Genomic DNA, 24,438 nt, shown 5'->3' with positions numbered 1-24,438 from the left:
GGTTGGTTTGAAAGTACTCCCTCCACTTTGAGCTAAAACCATGTTAGGTATTTCCGAATAGAGGTAGTAATACATTTTAAAATTTCAAAATAGGTTTGCATGACGTTGACGTCATCCATTTGGCTCCATATGATTTGTCACTGATTTTGACATATGGCTCGTGTACTCGAAAGTGCCGTGAGTACCCCGTAGCACCGTCTTTCAGGAAAACATGATTCAACACAACGTGAAGACAATAATGCCAGAATTCAAATGTATTGCCACTACAGTAGCCTGTTATTTTACATATGCCAAATACAGTAGTAGAATATATTCAGTTAAGTCACTTTCAGTGCCTGGTAATGGTGAAGTGTCAACCGACTGGCAGAGTCAAATTGTTTCTTTGCATCAGGAAACTAAGCTGCCAAACTTTTCAAAGCTATCTCATAGACATTTTCAGAGAGTCCATTGGCTGAGATGATCATCTCCAGCTGGGCCTGTAGAAGAAGCTTAAGTTATACCAGCCTTAACGCCTCTTAAAGAGAAGGTTTAATCACCACTTAGTGATTAATGCTCATGGAGCGAGTACTGTTAGTGCAATACAAGCAACCATTGCGATTTAAATGCAGAGAGTTAGGACTTTTAGACAGACCTTAGCCAAGGCTTGTCTGGTCTCATCATATTCCTCCATCGAGAGAACGCTGAAACCATGCGGGATGCCACCTACATTGTTTAATGTAACAAATGTAATCAAAACCAGTTGAAACACAAAATGGAAGCAAGGTGTTTATTCATTTAGCAATTACAGTTAAGGAAACCTGAGGATTTATTTTGTCGAGCTGTAAGACAACTTCACCCAAGAACTTGTAGCCAGAACCATCTTTCGCGTGAAAACTCACAGGTGACCCACAAAATCCTCCAATTAAGGAGTATACCTAAGCCACAAGCAAGCAAATCTTCAAAATTCTATACCAATTTAAATGCCAAAAAGGTCCAGCTAACACCATGTACCTTGTTCGGATTCCACATGTCAAAAGCAGGATGAGCCAGTAACTTTTGAACATTGGCTACATTTCCAGGAATGTCCGAGGTAGCTTGAAGAGCAAACCACTTGCTTACAACCTATTGGAACACAAGCAAGTATAAGTTCCCATGTAACAGAAATTACTCTTCACTTAGGTGGTACAATAAAATAATTTTGCAAGAATTAATTATGTACATGCAGTAACTATCTTACCAAATAATCTTGCTGCCATTTGTTATAGAAGTCCAAAAGGGCATCCTCACGGACTTGACCTGGATTTTGAGACAATGCTGCTAATGCAGCAAACTGCTCGGTCATGTTAGTAGCAGACTTGTACTCATTTAATGCAAGTTCAGTGACATCTGGCTCATTCAGGGATGCAAGATAAGCTGCAAACATCACCCAGGAATATATTAAGATACACTGCCTGAAACCTTCCCATTTTGGAGCAGAACTTACAAAAATAAGAACATACCGAGACATGTATTTTTCAATGCACGGCGAGCCACGCTATCATGGTCAAAAGCATAAGCTTCAGAACTTCTGTTGCTTGTTACCTATGACGAACAAATAATGAGGGAATGAGGACAAAATTGCAACAGCCTACTGGCTAGTAACAAAAACAAGATTAAAATCACTTCACCGGTTTGTTATCAAATGCCCAACTAATGACCCCCCACTCATAGTGATTTACTGAATAGTATAGCTAGATCTTCACTCAATATTGACTAAAAACCAGTTACTAAAATTGAGCACATTGCCACAAATTTCAGACAACTTTTAAATGTTGCCTGATGTCACTTACAGCTGCGAGAAGATCGTCCTTGAGTTGAAAGGCTAGTTCTTTCTTAATAAAGGTCCGGACAGCATGAACTGCATCAGGATCTGCAATTGACATCATATCCATAATCTCACCTTGACCAGGCAGAGTTATTGCTTTTGCAATGAATTCCTGTAGGAGCTCAGATTAGCCCTTTATAACTAAATTTTGCAGTCATAAATCACAACTGGGGCAGAACAATAATTACTTTATCCAAGCTTGTGCTTTGCAGGATTGCTCTAAGTCCATCAACAAATTTTGTATTTAGCGCCAGTGTTTTCTGTTGTTGGAAGTCAGCCACAAGACTGAACATCAATTTGCGTGCCAATATTTGACCTGCTTCCCATCTATGGAATACAAGAATTGTTATATTCAACTCTGCATTGTTATATTCAACTCCGCATTGAATTATTTAACAAGTAAACAAGAAGAAACCTGTTAAATTCATCTGAATCATTAGCAAGTAAGAAATATAAGTCACTCTCAGTCAGATCAGAATCAAGACGGATGGGAGCACTGTATCCCCTCAACAAGGAAGGAACTGGTCTCTCAGGCACATTTTTAAATATAAACTCTTCCTCCTTCTGAAAGATCAAAGCATATCTCATTCAGCGACTTTAAAAATCAGACAAGAATGTGAATAAACAATTGAATATCTATTGCACATATAGAGAAGGCCGATAAGCTGATGAAAGATAAATTACTTGATTTCTGTTCAAATCTGAATTCCTACAGACATTAAGATCCAGCAAAAATGACTTATGAATGTACAGAAGACTAATGCAGAAGATATAAAACTGAATGAAGAATGGAGAATACTGCAGCTGAACTGCACAGGATGCTACTATAGATGGTAGTTACAAGCACAAACCAAGTTACAGCTTTGCCTGTTCAAAAAGAAAAAAGGCTTGCCATTGGCGTTTAAGAGAACCTTTTTGCAGGAAGACTAATAATGTGTGTACCTTCTTAAACTGAAGCACTGTGGTGAAGATTGGATGACCATCATTAGAGAGTGTTTGGACCATTCCGTCACTGTAGATGGAAGTCAGGGGCATATCTTTTCCGGTCGAATCAACAAGTCCAACAGCAACAGGTATGAACATTGGCTCTTTCATCGGTTGGCCAGGGGTAGGTGGCACTTCTTGACTAAAAGATTAAAAAAAGGAAGATGAATTTAGCAACCCTCCCAAAAATAAGCTACAAAGAGCTGAATAACAGGGCACACAAAAATTAGTGTTCTGTTAGAATTGACGGAAGGAAAACGGAAATAGAGTAAAACGGAAGAATAATCTCAACGTAGATTATTTTATCAAGTTTGGTAGAGGTAGATAAAAACTGGAGAATGTCAAAGCTTACCTTAATTTCAAAGAGAATGCCTGGGAACCTTCATCATATGACGAAGTTACCTTTACAGTAGGTGTACCTGCTTGAGAGTACCTATTGGATGGATCTTTCGAAATCAGATCGTGCATGCAACAGGTAAAATGATTGACATGTATTACCATTGTAAAAAGTTCGGCAAGTGTGCATTATTTGCATCACACATGGCTGCGTAAAAGTCTTCACAAGTCACGGCTTGTCCATCATGCCTTTGGAAGTAAAGATCCATGCCCTACAACAGAAGACGATCTGGTAAATAAGCCGCATGAATATATAACAAATATTCAACAGCTGAAGAGGAGAGACACCCCATGGCATGCATAATATGTAGCAGATTCACATCACAGATATGTCCTGTATATTAGGTGCCTCCTTTTTGGCCAAAATAGAAGAGTAGGAAATAATTGAGTGCCCACTGATTTTTCATAATTAAGAAACAGTACAATTGTGTAAAAGAAGGACATGATCAAACACAGTTACCACACTTGACTTTTACCTTTCGAAACCCTGAAGCTCCAAACATTGTCTTGTACATCCTGACGACTTCAGCACCCTACAAGAAGTGCATATCCATTTGTTACATCCTACGGTTATTGTGTAAGTCACATGAGATGACAAGCTAAACCCAATACCTTTTCGTAAACCTGTGCGTAAATTCCATAACCATCAGATGACGAGGTAAAAGGCAGCAAAAGAGAATGTCAGAAGATTTCCATTGCAAAGCTTAGCTAATACAAAACAGAACAGGGAAAAAGCATACCGTGACTGACCATGTCATCCACATTCAAGGTCACCAAAGAATGTTCATCAGAAAAGGTTTCAGGGTTTTATCAGGGATTGGAAGTAATTAGTTAACATTGTTGTACACCCTATTAAGTGCATAATATTTCAGAAAAAGCAACTGACCAGTATAGAAGTTGTCCATCTGGAAATCAAATTCAAAACAATAATTATACCACAGATATTTATGGTACTTGTACGTTTAGCGGTAATTAAAATCAAATAACTGAGACTTAAGTATGATTACCTTGATATATGAAAGGGGGCGAATAGGATGTGCCATAGGCCCAGCATCCTGGATATCAAGGAATAAGTAATGATTAAAAAACAGAAGAAACCTTGTGGCTGGAAGTTCATTGCAGGATCTACATCAGACTAATGAGAAACGCAGTAACACAGAATGCACATGTGAAGAACCTGAGGGAATTGATAGGATCTAAGTTTAGAGACATCAGCTATGCGCTTTACTGTGCGACAGCCAAGATCTGATGAGAATTCCTGCACAACATCCTTAATTAGTTTAGAAAAAATAAAAGCAAATTTACATTACATAACATTATGATCTACTGCATGAATACCTGATCCCTGAAGACAGTTAGTCCTTCTTTCAACGTTAGTTGGAACCAATCACGGCAAGTCACTCTGCAGTTAGATAGGCACAAAGAGATTATTTCCAGTCTAGACTAATCATGCATGTGGCCGCATCAGTAAAAAAACCTAGTTGCTTCAATATGCTTTCCCTTGCAAGGTTCAAAACGTTTCAAAGTGGAATATAGCTGAAAACCCTAGTAAAGATGCGATCAGCAACAGGCCAACCAGACCCTTCATCTTCTGAGAAAGCAAAAACAATAAAAGATACATCCAGTATGGTGTGTTGTTGAGATAACTACCTATTCCCAGTCCAGTTGTGGAAATACTGCAGAAATACAAGCAGCCAAGATCAGAAGTGTAACTGAATTCAATAAAAATATCAAAATTATGTGGCCATAACAAATAAATATTGTAAAAGAAAAACTGAAACTTCTGTGTGATATACCTCATGTCCAATGACACCCAAAATTGCAGCATAATCACCATCAGTGGCAGCTTCTGGTGATGCTAGCACAAGTCTAGATTGAAATACCTGTTCGTTGATAAACAGAACATCATCAAATTTTTGTCTACAAATATTTTCTAAGCAGAGGCAAATTCTTACATTCAAGCTCTTGTTTTCCATTGCTCCCCTGCGAATAATACAAAGTTATTTTATCAGGGCAAGGCAATGCCATTAAAAAAATCATAATACCACCATTTTTGGGCAGAGTGCCGATGCAAATAGGAAACAAACTTACATATTGAAATCAGGAACAACAACAATGTTGAACAAATCAAGATCATATTCAAGACCAAAAACCTGGAACAACACAGAGGTGGAATTACTGAATTAGATTAATTATCTGATTAGTAATTATGTCACTTATTCTGCTTAATAATTGTAGCAAAATAACAAGACAAATCAGTCTAGTAGACCAACCTCCTCATCCCATTTCATAGCTTCTTTAAGAGAATACATAGCATGGGATGTTTTTGGCAAATCTTGAGCAGGAGTCCAAATTCGAAGTGTAACTTTGCGGCCAGAACATGTAACAAATGAGTCCTCCCGGCACTCCAACTGACCAGCAACTAGCGCAAACAAGTAGCATGGTTTCTTGAATGGGTCCTCCCATAGTGCGTAATGCTTTCCACCCTATAGTTCAAAAAAAAAGCATGTGGTTGAGCACATCGGTGTGGTCGCTCTGACAATTGCACATGAAAGCAGTGTACCTCAAGATCACCCTGTTCGATAAGATTGCCGTTAGACAACAACACCGGATACAGAGTTTTATCACCTTCAATACGACAAGTATATTTTGCCATCACATCCGGGCGATCCTGCGATAGCATTTAATATTTGCAAATGTAAGTCATCTCATCACCAGAAAAAAAAGGTAAAACATAATCCTTGATGGACAGAAAAACGAGATTGATTAGTTTGATGCATATGCATACTTAGGTTCAATACATGGTGGCCTACAACAGAGAGAATCATCACGGTCATCTATTGAGCATAATTTCCAAAATGGCAAACCTACCTGAAAGTAGGTAATTTTCCGGAATCCTTCTGCTTCACATTGGGTGCAAAAATTACCAGTCGACCTGTACAAACCCTGTAAGCTTATAACAAATCAGAACAGAATACAAGAGATTTTAATTCCAAGAAGTAATTAAGTTTGTGCCCCTCCCAGTGGTTTGTACCTCCAAAGATGTGTTGAGCTGAGGATAAATCTCCGTAACAATTTCCATGTTGAATACACCAGCAGGTGGTGTCAAAATCGTCAGATGGCGTGGATCAACTGTATACTTGTCACTCTAGTGTTCAGAGTATACACAAGTCAGACAATTAGCATACTTACATTACATCCAAAAGATGCAGGAACTTCTGCATGAATACACTTATGAACCGCACTGGGCTTCAAATAATTAGGCACACAGATATTGGCATAAAAACAGATGTTTGCTACTACTCAGTGTGGAGTCGCAATTACAGGTGTACATGTAATAGCTAGGTGGAAAGTATAGCCTGAAGAATGCAGTATGAATGCCCCGTGGGACTGCTTATTCTCTTGGCCACTGATAAAATCTACTACAGCTAATAGATGGGCTTCTTTCTCTGTCTGTCATGTACATGCATGTGCTTTGTCCAACTACTTCTGTTCCAAATAAGAACATAGCGTGTAAACTGAGTCTAACATTTAACCGTGAACAAAGGTTTCGACCACCCTAGAATAATTTCACCTTATTCCCAACTTATTTCTCAAAATCATGAACTTATGTGGATCATGTGAGCACATGCACACACGACATCATGCTACATGGCAAAAGTAGATCACATGAAGTACCTTCAGCTCTGTGCCATTGATTTTGATTGATAACAGCTTTAGATCACATCCGTGAAGAGTGAGTGGAGATGAGTTGCCTGCTACAAAGAGTTTGTGATGAGGTCCAGAACCTCATTTTGGACGTCTCAAACTGAGAAAAATAGTAGATGAACAAACAAATATACAAGAAAGTCCTGAAGCATCTAACCAGAAAACTAATGACATGTTTCAAAAGGTACAACACTGATATGATTCTCTAACTAAAGTACAGCTCCCAGGATGAATCTTCACCTTCATTGCCTGGAGATACAGCTATTTTAGAAGTAACCATGGTCTTTTCATCACCAAGTTGAAATTCTAAATCCACCTGCAGAATAATTTTGTAACAGTAAGAAGTTAGAAGTACTGTACAGATAGAAAATAGCAAAATCTATGGCTAATTTACAGGGGAAGTATAATTTTGACTTGAATTTATTTTATCATGCAGCCAGCACACAACTCCGCTTATGTTGTCTCAACATAGCTGGTCCCAAGCCCGGGTAAAGGAGGAGGGTTGTGATAGGCTTGGAGAGACAACGTGAAAACTCAGCCACTCTTATGGTGATGAAACCTAGAAGATTTTTGTTGGGGCGTAACCCTTTCAGCGACGCGCCACATCGACACCCCGTTGTACTGGAAAATGAGAAAGGGTCTTCGCATTTGACTCGACGAGTGTGAAGGGTAAGGAAGCTAGCCGAGCCTAGGAGGATCCGCTTAGGTAGCTGGAACATAGGGTCCCTGACAGGTAGGTTTCAGGAGCTAGTTGATACAGCGGGAAGGTGTGGATATCCTTTGCGTCCAAGAAACCAAATGGAGGGGACAAAAGGCGAAGGAGGTGGAGGATACCGGCTTCAAGCTGTGGTACACAGGGACAGCTGCAAACAGAAATGGAGTAGGCATCTCGCTCAACAAGAGCCTCAAGTATGGAGTGGTAGACGTCAAAAGACATGGGGGCCGGATTATCCTGGTCAAGCTGGTAGTTGGGGACTTAGTTCTCGATGTTATCAGCACGTATGCCCCGCAAGTAGGCCACAATGAGAACACCAAGAGGGAGTTCTGGTTAAGATGTACCGATTAGCGAGAAGCTCTTCATAGGAGGAGACCTCAATGGCCACGTGGGTACATCCAACACAGGTTTTGAAGGGGTGCATGGAGGCTTTGGTTATGGCATCAGGAATCAAGAAGGAGAAGATGTCTTAAGCTTTGCTCTAGCCTACGACATGATCGTAGCTAACACCCTCTTTCAAAAGAGAGAATCACATTAGTGACTTTTAGTAGTGGTCAACACTAGCCAGATTGATTTCATCCTCTCAAGAAGAGATGACAGGCGTGCGTGTCTAGATTGTAGGGTGATACCTGAAAAGAGTGTTGTCCCTCAGCATAAGCTGGTGGTGGCTGACTTCCGCTTTCGAATTCGTGTCCAACGGGATAAGCGTGCCAAAGTCGCTAGAACGAAGTGGTGGAAACTCAAGGGGGAGGGAGCTCAGGCGTTCAAGGAGAGGGTCATTAAGGAGGGCCCTTGGGAGGAAGGAGGCGATGCAAACAATATGTGGACGAAGATGGCGACTAGCATTTGTAAGGTGGCCTCAGAGGAGTTTGGAGTGTCCAGGGATAGTAAAAGAGAAGCTAAAGATACCTAGTAGTGGAATGATGATGTCCAGAAGGCTATTAAGGAGAAGAAAGATTGTTTTAGATGCCTTTACCTAGATAAGAGTGCAGACAACTTAGCGAAGTACAAGATGGCAAAGAAGGCCACAAAGCGAGCTGTGAGTGAAGCAAGGGGCCGGGCGTATGAGGACCTCTTCCAGCGGTTAGACACGAAGGAAGGCGAAAGGGACATTTATAAGATAACCAAGATCCAAGAGAGGAAGACAAGGGATGTTAACCAAGTCAAATGCATCAAGTATGGAGCAGACCAGCTCCTGGTGAAGAACGAGGAGATTAAGCATAGATGACCGGAGTACTTCGACAAGCTGTTCAATGGGGGAGAATGAGAGCTCTACCATTGAACTGGATGACTCCTTTGATGATACCAGCAGGCGTTTTGTGCGGCGAATCCAGGAGTCGGAGGTCAAGGAGGCTTTAAAAATGATGAAAGGAGGCAAGGTGATGGGCCCTGATTGTATCCCCATTGAGGTGTGGAGAGGCCTCGGAGACATAGGTATAGTATGGCTAACTAAGATTTCAACCTCATCTTTTGGGCAACAATAATGGAGACGAAGTATATTAGTACCAATCTTCAAGAACAAAGGGGATGTTTAGAGTTGTACTAATTACCGTGGAACTAAGATGATGAGCCATACAACGAAGCTATGGGAGAGTCATTGAGCATCGCTTAAGAAGTATGATGAGGACATCACTAACAAAGTTACACCCATAGCCCCTACTGCTACATATACTAGACCAATTACTAGAGCTCGCACACGACAATCAAATTACCAGGTACTTCCATTTCTTGGTAATGATTCTAATGTTCATGAGAATATGATGTTGCCTAAATTGGATACATTTGTTTTGCTTATAAATGAAGGGCCAAGCATGGACAAGAACGTTGAACATTGGAGCATGATCAAGCATGGAGAAGATGGCGAGTGCAAGGGGAGCAAGAACAGAGTTTCTGGTGGAGTTTCCAGCACTTTGGAGCCACCATGATGACGTACAAGGACATGGACGAAATATAAAAGATGTCTTTTCATAAATTTCGTCCATAGCTTAATATAGGAGTTGCACCACCTTATTTTTGGGCCAGGCCCATGTAATTTCGAAATGCTACTTATAGGCTATTTTTTTAGTCTATATTGTAGGGGAAACGACTCAGGAGGTGTTTTAGTCCCACCTTGCCGGGGGGACGAAATCCCCTCTCTTTCCCCCTACAAATACAGCCCGTAAGGCACTGTTTAGACGTTTTGTTTAGATTAAGTTCGCCATAGCTGCAACTCGCATACTTCGTTTGTGTTCAACGACCAGACAAAGACATCACATAACCCCATTTGTTTAACAAAGCTTTCCTCTTATATTCGTAGTATCCAGATTGCAATCTTAGTTTCTTGCTTGTTCTTTGTATGCGCGCAGGAAATAGACCTTCGTGGTCAGGTTGATCGTGCTCCGGCGTGGTCAATAACCTCTCAGAGTTGGTTTAGCGATTGCTAAGGCGCGACGTCCTCACACGTTCGTAGTCGGATCGTCAAAGTCTACTCCACCAAAAACGATAGCCACCATCTCATCGAAAGATGGGACACCTTTGCCCCTATCAAAGTATAACAAGCGTGACCAAAAATCATTTTGGTTTCATGCCTGGGAGGTCGACCATGGAAGCCATTTTCTTGTACGACAACTCATGGAGAGATACAGGGAGCAAAAGAAGGACCGACATATGGTGTTCATTGACTTGGAGAAGGCCTACGATAAGATACCATGGAATGTCATGTGGTGGGCCCTGGAGAAACACAAAGCCAGCAAAGTACATTACCCTCATCAAGGACATGTATGATAATGTTGTGACAAGTGTTTGAACAAGTGATGGCGACATTAATGACTTCCCGATTAAAATAGGACTGCACCAAGGGTCAGCTTTGAGCCCTTATCTTTTTGCTCTGGTGATGGATGAGGTCACAACGGATATATAAGGAGACATCCCATGGTGTATGCCCTTCGCGAATGATGTGGTGCTAGTCGATGATAGTCGAACGGGATCAATAAGAAGTTAGAGCTATGGAGTCAAACCTTGAAATCCAAAGGTTTTAGACTTAGAACTAAAACCGAGTACATGAGGTGTGCTTTCAGTACTACTAGGCACGAGGAGGAGGAGGTTAACCTTGATGGGCAAGTGGTGCCTCGGGACACATTTAGATATTTGGGGATATCGATGAAGATGTGAACCATGGAATAAAAGCCGGATGGATGAAGTGGCACCAAGCTTCTGGCAATCTCTTTGACGAGAGTGCCACAAAAGCTAAAAGGCAAGTTCTATAGGACGGCGGTTCGACCCGCAATGTTGTATGACCCTGAGCGTTGGCTGACTAAAGGGCGACATGTTCAACAGTTAGGTGTGGTGGAGATGTGCATGTTGAGATGGACGGCAGTTGGACCCGCAATGTTGTATGGCGCTGAGTGTTGGCCGTCTAAAAGGCGACATGTTCAACACTTAGGTGTGGCAGAGATGCGCATGTTGAGATGGATGTGTGGCCACACAAGGAAGGACCGAGTCCGGAATGATGATATACGAGATAGAGCTAGGGTACCGCTGATTGAAGAGAAGCTTGTCCAACATCGTCTGAGATGGTTTGGGCATATTCAGCGCATGCCTCTAGAAGCGTCAGTGCATAGCGGACGGCTAAAGCGTGCCGACAAGGTCAAGAGAGGTCGGGGTAGACCGAACTTGACATGGGAGGAGTCGTGGAGAGAGATCTGAAGGACTGGTGTATCGACTAAGAACTAGCCATGCACAGGGGTGCGTGGAAGCTTGCTATCCATGTGCCAAAACCATGAGTTAGTTGCAAGATCTTATGGGTCTCACATCTAGCCTACCCCAACTTGTTTGGGACTAAAGGCTTTGTTGTTGTTGTTGTTGTTGTTGTTGTTGTTGTTGTTGTTGTGTTGTTGTTGTTGCAGCCAGCACACAAGCACTGCAATTGCATCGCTATAGTGCACCGCAAACCCAGATAAACTTTACATACCAGCATTTCTTCCTAGTAAAATTTGTGAACTGCTACAGAAACAACCCATATGCCATAGCAGTTGAAAATATCCAAGAATGGAAGCGCATATACTGAAAGCTGTGCGCTGTATACGCTTGAAAAAGAAAGCTGAGTTACCGTGTCAAACAAGTAGTCAGGTTTTTTGTAGTCTTTCAAGAATATCTCCTTTGGAAGGTCCATCTCTGGTTCTTCAGTTGCAGCAGGAGATGGCCCTGTTGCAATCAAACAAGCTGTCCTCTTGCTGACAAACTTTGAACTCTGAAATACAAAAGAAAATAATAAGAACACGGAATATACATGTATGCCACATGAAATTAAGTAAGAAATGTGCCATTTGAACGCACTTGACAGAAAGTATATATTATTTAATTCGTAAAATTCTTTTTAGTTACATAAAATGCAACACTTTATTGCCAGCCCAATTAACACAACATTGAGGAAACACATACGCAATGTTTAACGAAGGATAGTAATAATGTATGGAAGATAAAACTAACATGTAACGACAACAAAGGATTGGACCTTGTTCCTGTCCAGTGTGAACCCTGCAACAATGCAGACCATAATGTATAAGCAACGCAAAGTAAAGGCATGCAACAAGGCCAAAACTGAAAGGGGGTAACAATGTGCAATAAATATATATCATTATCATGCAACCACAAGATTACAAGAGGGGCCCCACCTCCTTTGTTAAATTAGCGAGGCAGCCAGAGTACTTATTCCCTGGGGAACCTCTCTTTGAAGAGGAGTAAGGCAATCTTTGATACTGGCAGGAAAAAAAGGGGGAAAGTAGTCAAGAAAGGCCCAGTAGATCACTCAATGGCAGTATGCAAGAGAACGGCCCCACAACACATAAATATGAGCTCTGCCAATCTAGTACTCCCTCCTACCCAAAATAGTAAGTTCTAGGATTATCTTCAGTCAAACTTATTTACGTTTGACCAAGTCTACGCAAAGATCTACAATATCAAATATACATAATATGAAAATATATTTCATAATGAATCTAATGGAGCAAATTTTCTGTTGTACATGTTGATATACTTTTATATAGAAGACTTGGCCGAACTTAATGAAGTTTGACTTAGGAGAAACCTTAAACTTCAATTATTTTGAAACGGAGGAAGTATAAGTCTAGGTCAGATGCACAAATAAATGAAGAATCCCATCAAGCCAGCACAAAAGGAGTAATTTAACTTGAAATTACACTGTCGGTAGCAATTCCAACATTGAAACATTAGGTGTTTGTAAACTCTAGAAGGGAAACTAGCTACAATTTGCAGGAGAAGAACACTGGAAGGAAACGAGTGAGTAGTTGAGGGAAAGTGGAATCACATGGAGAGGGGAGACCACGCCCAGAAACCCAGCCTTAACCAAACTGCAACCTTGGCACGCCGCAGCGGGCCTAATGAGACGACGAGCCATTCCGAATCCCAACACTCGAACTCAATTCGCGTTCAACCTTAACCCTATAGCAAACCATATCATAACATTAATGCTGTGTTTGGATGTCTGTATTCGAGGCCTCCGTATTGAATTGGTTTCAATTCCAATTCAGACAGGAAACTGTAATGGACATGAATACGAATTCGGTTGTTTGGGTGCTAATTGAATTGGCTCACAGAATCCTACTCAGGTTTCAGTACGTAATCATGTTTGGATGTCAAATTATGGAATTGCATAGCAACATTAGCATATGCATCAAAACAGAAGTTGTATAATGTGTTACTATAATTGGATGATTATGTAGCAATGTTTTATCAAATATTCTAGAAATCCAAGGGTACATCATATAATATTGACGCAAAAAAACAAAAAATAGTTTACACCAATAAAGTACAACACATAGAGTTTAAATAGGTCTTTCATTTTCTCAACGAAAAGTATAATATCTGCACCAACATATAACTAGGGTTAGCAAACTTTCCAAAAAAAAGGACTGTTACAATGCTAAGCAATTGCTTGCTGGGAAGATGAGGAGAGGCAGGGAATGAGACTTGAGTGTATGAACAAGAAAGAGGAGTAGGGGCAGGGGAAGAAGAGGGGGCGACTGGATCTGGTGGCTATGGACCAGAGGAGATTGGGACCCCGCAAGCAGAGGAGGAGGGACAAGGGAGCACGGGGGGGAAGATGGAGCAGGAGACGTACGCCGGAGCACGGGAATAGGAACAGAAGCGGCGGCGGACGGCTCGGGCAAGCCCTTGGCGGGCGCGGGCAGAGGAGAAGCCAGCAGGGGAGGAGGAGGGCCGGCTAGGGGGGCAACCGCAGGGCAGGAGGAGGAGGGCCGGCTAGGGGGGCAACCGCAGGGGAGGAGGAGGAGGGCCGGCAGGGCGGACGGATCTGCCGAGTGCGGGAGCAGGAGGACGGCCGGCGAGGGGACTTACCAGGGCGCCGCCGTCTCCTCTCTCGCTAAGCTACTTGCACACGGTCGATTCAAATTAAACACCACGGGTAGTGAGATAGATCGACGGAAGCTGTGCATCGATGGAATCGACGCGATGGAGGAGAAACGATCCGTACCTCCTGATCAGGTTGTGGGTTCTGTTCCTCGGAGCCAGAGTGAGCAAGTAACCGGGGATACGGGCGATGGGGATAAGTAGAGGGGAGAGAGAGAGAGAGCGCGAATTGGAGGGGTAAGGGCAACTCCAACGCCGACGCAAATGGACGGACAAAAACGGTGGATGGACGCCGGCCCAACCCACCCAAGCAAATGGATGGACGCCGGCCCCATCCGCCGATGCAAATCGAAAATTCGTCTGCTAGTCGTCCGTCTCGACGCATTTCCAGTCCATATTTACGTTGCATTTACATGGATATGAAATAAACGCGCCGCGCGTCTGTTCAGTGTCCGCCTCAGACCCGTGTGTCGGTCCGCCCAACTATCCCACGTGATCATGGTCAATGCGTCCATCTATCCTGGGCCCACATGGCAGCGTCTGGAAACCTTCAGAGCCCACGGCCGGCCTCATCCACTTCTTCTTCCATCCGTCGACATATGTCCACCTCTGCTCCCTCGCTGGTGACAGCAAAACCCTAGCCTAGCCTAGCCAGCCCGTGCGTTCGCCATGGGTTTCTTCAATAAGGACAAGGGCAAGTGAATGCTCCAGGGACTTCCGCAGTCCTTCCGCTTCTTGTCGCAGCACAGCTGATCGATATTTTTTAGCTTGTAGTTGAGACTCAAGAAACCGAACTGATTCAGACAGTGAGTTTGAATAACTTGTGCCAACGATAGTGGTAACTCGAACACTAAACCAAGACAGGACTTTGGGGTTGTCTCATTGTCTTCAGGATAGTTTTTCTTAGCTGTTTTATCAGCTTTGTTGGACACCAATAAGGATGTCTCACTATCCTGAACCTTATCTGCATTACTTCATTTATCATTACTTAATAAGGCACCCTTCCCCAATATTCTGTCAACATTCTAAAAGAAGAAACAAGCAGACACATAACAGGTTTAGCACGTACTAGTATATGAAACTCATTTCAGTGAACCAGTTCATTAGTAAGGTGGACAAGATTAAACTACCAAGTCTTCTATTGCTAGTAGTACATTATAAAAGCATCAAACAAACATACATGTATGTCCTATGATCACTGCATTGTCTTGCCAAATCAAAATAAAGACACGATTCAAATAATATCAGTTCAAGACAAAGCAACACTAAAAGAATACAAAGCGTGTGAAACTACACGACACAACAAGATTTCAGATGGGTACCACGGGTCTACATGTACAACTACACTATTGGCTATGTTGTAATGCTAGTAATGTGTATGATATGAGAAGTCAATTGTATACACAATTGAAATTGAAATCAACAGAGCTACTTATAAGAGCAAATCTGTTAAAGAAACATGCGTAGACATACCTGTTGTGCCATTGAAGTTTCGATTGGATCCTTCAATTTAAAAATAAATTTGTACGAGTAAATACAGTGATACAAGAGCAAAGCAGTATGCACGATAGCAATGGAATCTTAAATGAGAACAGTTGTTCTTCAGGTTTAAGCACTTGTGTCGGATCGAAAGTAGGTCTAGAGGAGGTGATTAGACTACTTGATCAAATAAAAATATATCATTTCCCAATTTTAAGTCTTGACAGATTTTAACAATTTAGCACAAGTCAAGCAATCAACCTACACATGCAATTTTAAGAGTATAGCAGTGAAAAGTAAATCATTGCATATGAAGGTAAAGAGAGGGGTTTGGAAAGGCAAATGCAATGTAGACACGGAGATTTTTGGCATGGTTCCGATAGGTGGTGCTATCATACATCCACGTTGATGGAGACTTCAACCCACGAAGTATAACGGTTGCACGAGTCCATAGAGGACTCCACCCACAAAGGGTCCACGAAGAAGAAACCTTGTTTATTCCACCATGGTCATCGCCCACGAAGGACTTGCATCACTTGGGTAGATCTTCACGAAGTAGGCGATCTCCTTGCCCTTACAAACTCCTTGGTTCAACTCCACAATCTTAACGGAGGCTCCCAAGTAACACCTAACCAATCTAGAAGACACCACTCTCCAAAAGGTAATAGATGGTGTGTTGATCATGAACTCCTTGCTCTTGTGCTTCAAATGATAGTCTCCCCAACACTCAACTCTCTCTCACAGATTTGGCTATGGTGGAAGAAGATTTGAGTGGAAAGCAATTTGGGTAAGGCTAGAGATCAAGATTCTTGTGATTGGATTAGAATATATTGGTCTCAATACATGAGTAGGTGGTTCTCTCTCAGAAAATGAATGCTGGAAGTGTAGGCACGTTCTGATGGCTCTCTCTCAAATGGAGAGGAGGGTGGAGGGTAATATATAGCCTCCACACAAAATATAACCGTTACACACAAAAGATCCAACTCGGTCAGACCGAATATATGAACTCAGTGAGACCAATTCAGTTCAAAATGTGAACGTTAGGTTTTTTGATGGGACCGACAAGATCAAATCGGTGGGACCGATGAGCTAGGGTTAGGGCAAAACTTGATCTCAGTTTGACCGATTACCTCAACTCGGTGAGACCGATTTCAGTAACAAACAAACAAACAGTTGGTCACGCAAGCTTGGTGGGACCAATCGCTCCTTTTGGTGATACCGAAACGTTATGAAAGAGAAACAGAGAGTTTGCACTGCGAACTCGGTGGGACCGATCGCTCATTTCGGTGAGACCGAAACGTTACGAAGGGAAACAGAGAGTTTGTAGTCCCATCTCGGTGAGACCGAGATCCCTATCGGTGAGACTGAACTGATTAGGGTTTCTGACTATGGCTATGTCAAGTGAACTTGGTGGCGCCGGATGAACCAAATCGGTGGGGCCGAGTTTGACTTTAGGTTTAGGACATATTTGGATTTGAGAAAATGGCTGAGGGCTTTGGAGCATATCACTAAGCATTTTGAGCAAGTAGACCATTAAGTAACACCTCATCCCCTTTTAATAGTATTGGCTTTTCCTATGGACTCAATGTGATATTGGATCACTAAAATAGAAAATGAAGAGTCTTGAGTTTTTGCCAATATTTGTCCTTAGCATTTTGAGTGGTCCACATCTCTAGTCCATGCCATACCAATCATTGAACTTTGTGAAATAATCATCTTGAAAGGATATTAGTTCAATGAGCTATATGTTGTTATGAATTACCAAAACCACCCAGGGATTAGTTGCACTTTCAATCTCCCCATTTTTGGTAATTGATGACAACATATAGATCAAAGCTTCGACAAATGATAATAGGAATGAAATATATCGTCGCTTTGAGAAGTATGTGATAAGCAAGAGCTCCCCCTAAATTTGTGCATTATTTATGATTTGCTTTTGAATGCAAATGCACAATCGATTAGGATCATGGGTTATTCTTTCATGTCACATACATCTTGGTGGAGCGCTCAAAATGATAGAATATAAATAGCATACACTCATCACCAAGATAAATATGATTGATCATACATGAGTGATAAGATAGCATCATTTAAGCACATATAATAAAGCATAATATGATCAAACACATGATCATAAGAGTATCTCACACACTAGCACAAATATTGTAACAAACGCATGAGCAAAACGAGCAAATAAGTAGCAAGAGAGACAAATAAGAAGCAAGACACACACTCTCTCTCTCTCAAAGCCTATGATCTATACACTTTCTCCCCCTTTGGCAACAAGTTACCAAAAAGCTCGAAAATGCACAATCTCCGGGAGCTCCGGAGTGCGAAGATGGCATGGAGAGAAAATCATTTGCAAAGACTTCGGCTGATGTCTGAGGAACTGGAGGGGTTGCCACTGGAGGGGCAACCGAGGCTGTAGCTGCAGGTGCTGATGTTGTGGCCCTTGTGTCACTGACTGGCACAGCTGCAGACCTTTGTGCTCTAGGCACCCTCTGATAAGCATCTGTAGTAGATCTTCCTCTCCTCTGCTTCTTCTTGGAGTTGCTCAACTACAATCTGAATCTCTGTGACCTTCAAGTCCATATCATAAAACTTAGTCTCAATGATTCTCTCAAGACTTTCTTGGTTTTGAGTCAGGGTGGTTAGTCCTTTTTCAACCCTCACTGTGGCTTCAAGCAGATAGTTGAGCTGGTCCTGCTTGGTCTTGAGATTTGCAGCTGAGGCATCTGGAATCTTTGAAGCCTTTTCTGCCTTAGCCTTCTCTCTCTTCTCATGTGCCTCAACAGAAGTAGGATGTGAAGCATCCATAACAACTGTGTTATCCTCAAAATCTGGCCTCATTGGAAGGTGCTCTCTATCCAGCAGATGTGTGCTTGTGCCCACCTTGGAGTTAATGAGCATCTGAATCTGTAGGGCATATCCATATGATATCTTCTGATCAGCTGCAGTCCTCTTAACAGTCTCAACTGTGAAGGTCATCACCTTGAACTTTTCTAGCACATCAAACATATGCAGCAAATTGATTGAATGCCCTCTGATCATCCTATCATCTCCAGATTTGGGCAACAATGTGTGCCTCAGGATAGTGTTGATTGTTGGCAGTCCTGACAGAAGGTAGTAGACTGAGCCAAACTTGTGTGTCTCCAAGGCATCATCAGGAATTTCCTTGTACATGTGTGCCATGGAGTTGTTGTCTTTCCCGGGCTTGGCATAAACATCTGTATCATCATCAGCCTCTGCAGGAGCATGGATTAGCTCAACCACTCAGCAATAAAAGATTAGTACCTTGTACCCTCTGTCATCCAGACAATATTGCCATCTGGGTAGAAGTGAGCTGTGGAGTAGAAGTGCATCACCATCTCATCATTCCATTTGGTCAGTTTCTGACCCACAAAAGCATCAACTCCATTCATTCTGAAGCTCTCATGAACTCCAGGAAAGTGATCTTCATTGTCATCAATGAAAGTCCAATCAACCCATCTCATGTCACTGACTATAGGCTTATTGTCCAGGAGGACAGTCTCATAGAAGTCCTGTTGTTCCTTGGTGTGGAACCTGTAATCTACAACATTTCTTCTCCTTGTAGCATAAGGATCAGTTTGCCTCCATAGTCTGAGACCTGCATCTTCCTTAACTTCATGTTTTCTGCAATGGGACGATTGTCATCATGATCAGGTATCTTGGGCTTGAGCTTTCTGAGCACTTGAGCCTCTTCATCTTCCTGAACTTCAGGCACTGGGGCCTTGTTCTTCTCAGCAGATGGGATGTTTCTTGTGCTTCTCTTGGGTGCAGATTGCTTAGGAGCTTGTGCTTGAGAGGATTGCTTGGGAGCAGTCTTGGGCTTAGAAGGAGCAGCCCATGACTTGATTGCATCTCCCATCAATTTTGTGTCTTGGGAGCTGGTGCAGCATCTTCTTCTTCATCCTCTTCCTCATCTTCAGCTGGGTCTTTCATCATTGAGGATCTGCCAATCACCCTGGCCATGGTTTCTTGACCCTTTTCCTTTCTTTTCTTGTCTCCAACAGCTTCTTCTTCTCTTGGTTCAAGAGAGAATTCCATGGTTTCCTGAGTCGAAGCTCTAACTTTGGACATGGGCTTCCTCTGAGCAGGAGCCTTCTTCTTCATCCCTGGCTTAATGCCAGCAGCAGCAACAACAACAACTTGCTCTTTCTTGATCAACTTCTTCTTGGAAGTGACCTCTTCATCAGCAACATAATCCTCATCTTCAGATTTCGAGGTTCTCTTCTTCCTATGCCTAGTAGCAGCCTTAGGCAGATTGCTGGGTGTGCTTCTGCTTCCATCATCAGAGCTGCTTGAGGGACTAGTGCCCCCACTGAGATTTTGGTGCTCCTCTGGCCTGTTCTGGCTGTCACTCTGGTCCGACATTGCTGAAACTGACCCTGTGAACAGATGAGTATAGGTAGAGTAGATGAGCATCACAAAGTACAACTGTTTTGGCAAAAAGAATGACTCAAAAACTTAATTTTAGTTTTCTGCAGAAAGCATTTTGGAGCTACCGATATGACAAACTCGGTAACACCGAAGCAACTTTAGAGTCTAAACATGTGAAATTGGTCAGACCGAGACATAATTCGGTGACTCCGAGATGCTAGGGTTTCACAGAGAAAGTAAACTCGGTCACACCGATTTGTACACTTCGGTCAGACCGAGTAGTACATGTGCAATGGCCTGGGCCAAATCGGTGAGACCGAATCTTTCAGATCGGTCGGTCTGGGATGAGTTCGGCGGAAACCTAACCCTAAGTTTTTGGATCAAAACTAATCTAAAGGAAGTTTTAATTGGATAGGACTATTTCAATCGTGGCAAGAATCATGGCATTGACTTTGTGCTAAGAATCAGAGTGTTGAAAGCACAAAGGGTCGAGTTCATACCCTAGCTTAGTGATGAACCCGCTATGGCGACAACAGCAGCGAAGATTTCCGTTGACGGCGGAGGACACCAGCGGCAGGAGGTCGCGGGCGATGAGGAGATGAGCCGAAGACCTCGAGTCGGCAGAGCTGGACAGGCGCGGGTGAGGCGTTTGGAGAAATTTCCAAATTTTCAACCCGGGTATATATATCCAGACTCTGTCGGTGCGACCGAGTGGAACGACTCGATGGCACCGAGATCCAGAATCGCATGCGGTTGCTGCAACTCGGTGTGACTGAAGGGTTCAAATCGGTTGCACTGAGATTAAAACCTAGATCAACTTAATGAACTCGGTATGACTGAACGGAATGGATCGGTCAGATCGAAATGCACTGAGAGGTTTTGGAAGTTAAGCCCTTGACGGATCGGTGACTCCGAGTGCTCCTCACCCCGAGGGTCCGAATTCGACTTGTTCAAACTTTGTGATGTAGCACGAATAGAGTTTGAGACGAGAAAAAGCATAGATAGCTAGAGGGAGTTCTTAGGCATTCTTGTCCATCCATTTGGCAAAAACAAAAAGCCAAACAACCAAAGCAACAAATGGATGTCCTCGAATGGGGAAAATATGCAATCAACATGCTCACACAATAACATAGCAAATAACATATGTGGCAAAGCATGCACAAACACTCTAGCATCTATCAAACAATTGGCGATGACTAGGTCATCTATATTGAAGGAAATATGCCCTAGAGGCCATAATAAAGTTGTTATTTATATTTCCTTATATCATGATAAATGTTTATTATTCATGCTAGAATTGTTTAACTGGAAACTTAGTACATGTGTGAATACATAGACAAAACAGAGTGTCCCTAGTATGCCTCTACTTGACTAGCTCGTTAATCGAAGATGGTTATGTTTCCTGACCATAGACATGTGTTGTCATTTGATGAACGGGATCACATCATTAGAGAATGATGTGATGGGCAAGACCCATCCGTTAGCTTAGCATAATGATCGTTTAGTTTTATTGCTATTGCTTTCATCATGACTTATACATGTTCCTCTGACTATGAGATTATGCAACTCCCGAATACCGGAGGAACACCTTGTGTGCTATCAAACGTCACAACATAACAGGGTGATTATAAAGATGCTCTACAGATGTCTCCGAAGGTGTTTGTTGGGTTGGCATAGATTGAGATTAGGATTTGTCACTCTATGTATCGGAGAGGTATCTCTTGGCCCTCTCGGTAATGCACATCACTATAAGCCTTGCAAGCAATGCGACTAATGAGTTAGTCACGGGATGATGCATTACAGAACGAGTAAAGAGACTTGCCGGTAACGAGATTGAACTAGGTATGATGATACCGACGATCGAAACTCGGGCAAGTAACATACCGATGACAAAGGGAACAACGTATGTTGTTATGCGGTTTAACCGATAAAGATCTTCGTAGAATATGTAGGAGTCAATATGAGCATCCAGGTTCCGCTATTGGACCGGAGATGTGTCTCGGTCATGTCTACATAGTTCTCGAACCCATAGGGTCCGCATGCTTAACGTTCGATGGCGATTTATATTATGAGTTATGTGATTTGATGACCGAGTCCCGGATGAGATCACGGACATGACAAGGAGTCTCTAAATGGTCAAGAGGTAAAGATTCATATATAGGACGATGGTATTTGGACATCGGAAGTGTTCCGGGTGATACCATGTCATCGGAAGAGGTTCTGGGCAACCCCCGGCAAAGATATGGGCTTAATGGGCCAAGTAAGGGAACACACCAGCCCACAAGGGGCTGGTGCGCCCCCTAGGGCCAGCCACGTGGGGATAAAGGGAAAGGAGAGGAGGAAAAGGAAAGTATGAAGTAGGACTCCTACTTCCTTCCCCTCCCCCCTCCTTCCTTTCCCTCTTGTCCAAATATGGTAGGGGGCCGAATTGGACTAGGGGCCCAAGTAGGATTCCTCCTACTTGGGCGCGCCCTAGACTCCCTCCCTCCCTCTCCCTCCTTTATATACGTGGGGAGGGCACCCCTAGAACACACATCAATTGTTCCTAGTCGTGTGCGGTGCCCCCCTCCACAGTTAACACCTCGGTCATATCGTCATAGTGCTTAGGCGAAGCCCTGCGTCCGTAACTTCATCATCATCGTCGCCACGCCGTCGTGCTGATGGAACTCTCCCTCGTCCTCAGTTGGATCAAGAGCTCGAGGGACGTCATCGCGTTGAACGTGTGCTGAACACGGAGGTGCCGTACGTTCGGTACTTGGATCGGTTGGATCACGAAGACGTTTGACTACATCAACCGCGTTGTTAAACGCTTCCACTTTCGGTCTATGAGGGTACATGGACACACTCTCCCCGCTCATTGTTATGCTTCTCCTAGATAGATCTTACGTGATCGTAGGAAAATTTTGAAATACTACGTTCCCCGACATATATATGAGTATATTGGCTGAGGAGTCAAATGAGAACATTTGATCGTAGGTCATACTCATCGTTTAAGTACAAGTGGGGTTACCACTTTTACATAAAGCATTGTTGTGTTCACACCATTAGAGTTGCTTTAGCTCAATTCTTAGAGCAAAGCTCCCCCTAGATGTGATATCCCCCCTAAGAGGGATGAACTAACCTTGGGTTTTGTCGATGATGACTTCATGTAGGTGTTGAAGATGTAGATGCTCAATGTTGATGTAGATCATTTGGAGCAATCCATTGGAGTGAGTTGCACTTTCAATACCTACATGGGTTAGTCCCACAAGGAACATACAAGGATATCCATAGACATAGAGTGAAATTCACACATGATGTTGTCCATGAAAGCATTAGGTTACCATGTCCCTTATCTTACCAACAAGAGGGTTTGTGACTCCAGGAACTAGTGCAAGATGTGAAAGTTGATTGCACTTGTCCTTGCCAAATGAATATGAGTGAAGTATGTTGGCGGAGTCACCCTCAAGAATTCTCTAGTTCTTCTTCTTCGGGATCCACATCATCTTGATGGGAATCCTTGGAGTTGTAGTCATACTTGATGAAGTAGAACTTGATGTAGTCTTGGGAGCCCACTTGACCAAGGCCTTAGGAGCTTCTTCAAATGCATCAATATCCTCTTGAAGCTTGTCCTTGCCTTTTAGCTTGTGGTCTTGTGGTGGAAGATCATCTTGAGCTTGTGTTCCTTTGAAAGAAGTGGGATCATACTTCTCTTGTGGAGGAACAAACTTCGTCTTGGGGTATTGATCTTCCTCCCACTCAACTCCATTGGCATTGAACTTGCGTTCAAAACCAACACCTTTATTCTTCTGGTGCCTTCCTTGCATACAATTTCCTCAAATTGCTTACTCCCAGCAAGGCTCTTGTAAACACCTTTCTCTATAATTTCCTTCAATAAGATATTTTCTTGCTCAAGTGTAACTTGGCTAAGAGAATCATTAGTGGAATCAAGAGAACTACTAGAAGCAACAATATTGGATTTAACATGATTATTGTTACTACTAGAAGAAGAATCTTTCTTACTCTTGTTGCTAGATTTTACTTGTGGCATGTAAGTAGACAAGAGTAAACGCTTAGCAATGTAAGAAGAACTTTTCTTACGAAGATAATCATTGATTGCTTTTAAGAACCCATGTTCTTGCTCTAGATTGAGCTTTTTAAAGCGTAGCTTCTCATGAGTTTTTAAAAGCTCTCGATGATCTTATAAGGTAGTTTCATGAGCTAACTTAAGAGTGTTTAGTTCTTTAGTTAGACGCTCAATCTCCTTCTTATCATCGTCATTCATTTTATCTTGATTAGCATGATTAATAGCAATTTCATCATAGTTTCCATCACTAGAGTTGTCAACAAGTAAATCATCATCACCTAGCAAATCATCTTCATCACTATTGAAATCAACATACTCGGGGTGTGATACCTTGGGGCCTTTAGCCATGAAGCATCTTCCAATTCCTTCATTTGGTGAATCGAATATGTCTTAGGAGTTGGATGACACAAGTGCGAGACCGGCAACACCTTCATCTTGAGTATATTAACAGTCGGAGTGATAGCTTCTCTCGGAGTGGTT

At 42.6% G+C, this 24,438-nt stretch overlaps 1 protein-coding gene across 1 annotated transcript; it reads right to left on the bottom strand.

The window, feature by feature from the left end:
* Positions 1-489: 489 nt before the first annotated feature.
* LOC123120496 (puromycin-sensitive aminopeptidase) lies at positions 490-14,272 on the bottom strand. Its single transcript, XM_044540505.1, has 34 exons — positions 14,137-14,272; positions 12,952-13,085; positions 12,299-12,382; positions 12,114-12,161; positions 11,734-11,874; positions 7,172-7,247; positions 6,902-6,978; positions 6,258-6,371; positions 6,095-6,169; positions 5,787-5,894; positions 5,497-5,709; positions 5,315-5,376; positions 5,179-5,206; positions 5,020-5,106; positions 4,874-4,899; positions 4,562-4,625; positions 4,401-4,481; positions 4,231-4,278; positions 4,110-4,128; positions 3,964-3,968; positions 3,836-3,847; positions 3,700-3,756; positions 3,326-3,435; positions 3,180-3,260; positions 2,786-2,969; positions 2,259-2,407; positions 2,032-2,170; positions 1,809-1,955; positions 1,479-1,560; positions 1,217-1,392; positions 991-1,101; positions 798-914; positions 632-702; positions 490-514 (listed from the first exon to the last, which is right to left on the bottom strand). Exons 2-34 carry the CDS (start codon positions 13,039-13,041, stop codon positions 490-492), a joined length of 2,907 nt encoding a protein of 968 aa, XP_044396440.1. The 5' UTR covers positions 13,042-13,085; positions 14,137-14,272.
* Positions 14,273-24,438: the final 10,166 nt, after the last annotated feature.

The sequence above is a fragment of the Triticum aestivum genome, chromosome 5D, assembly GCF_018294505.1.
Source record: "Triticum aestivum cultivar Chinese Spring chromosome 5D, IWGSC CS RefSeq v2.1, whole genome shotgun sequence".
NCBI lineage: Eukaryota > Viridiplantae > Streptophyta > Magnoliopsida > Poales > Poaceae > Triticum > Triticum aestivum.
Note: the sequence above shows the minus strand (reverse complement) of the source record. Positions and strands in the feature narration are given on the sequence as shown.

Coding starts and splice junctions, on each gene's coding strand:
- LOC123120496 (XM_044540505.1), bottom strand. CDS start 13,041: ATGGCTCGTCGTCTCATTAGGCCCGCTGCGGCGTGCCAAGGTTGCAGT. Junction 4,482..4,561: donor TAACTGTCTTCAGGGATCAG/GTATTCATGCAG, acceptor GATGTTGTGCAG/GAATTCTCATCAGATCTTGG. Junction 2,408..2,785: donor CAGTGCTTCAGTTTAAGAAG/GTACACACATTA, acceptor TTGATCTTTCAG/AAGGAGGAAGAGTTTATATT.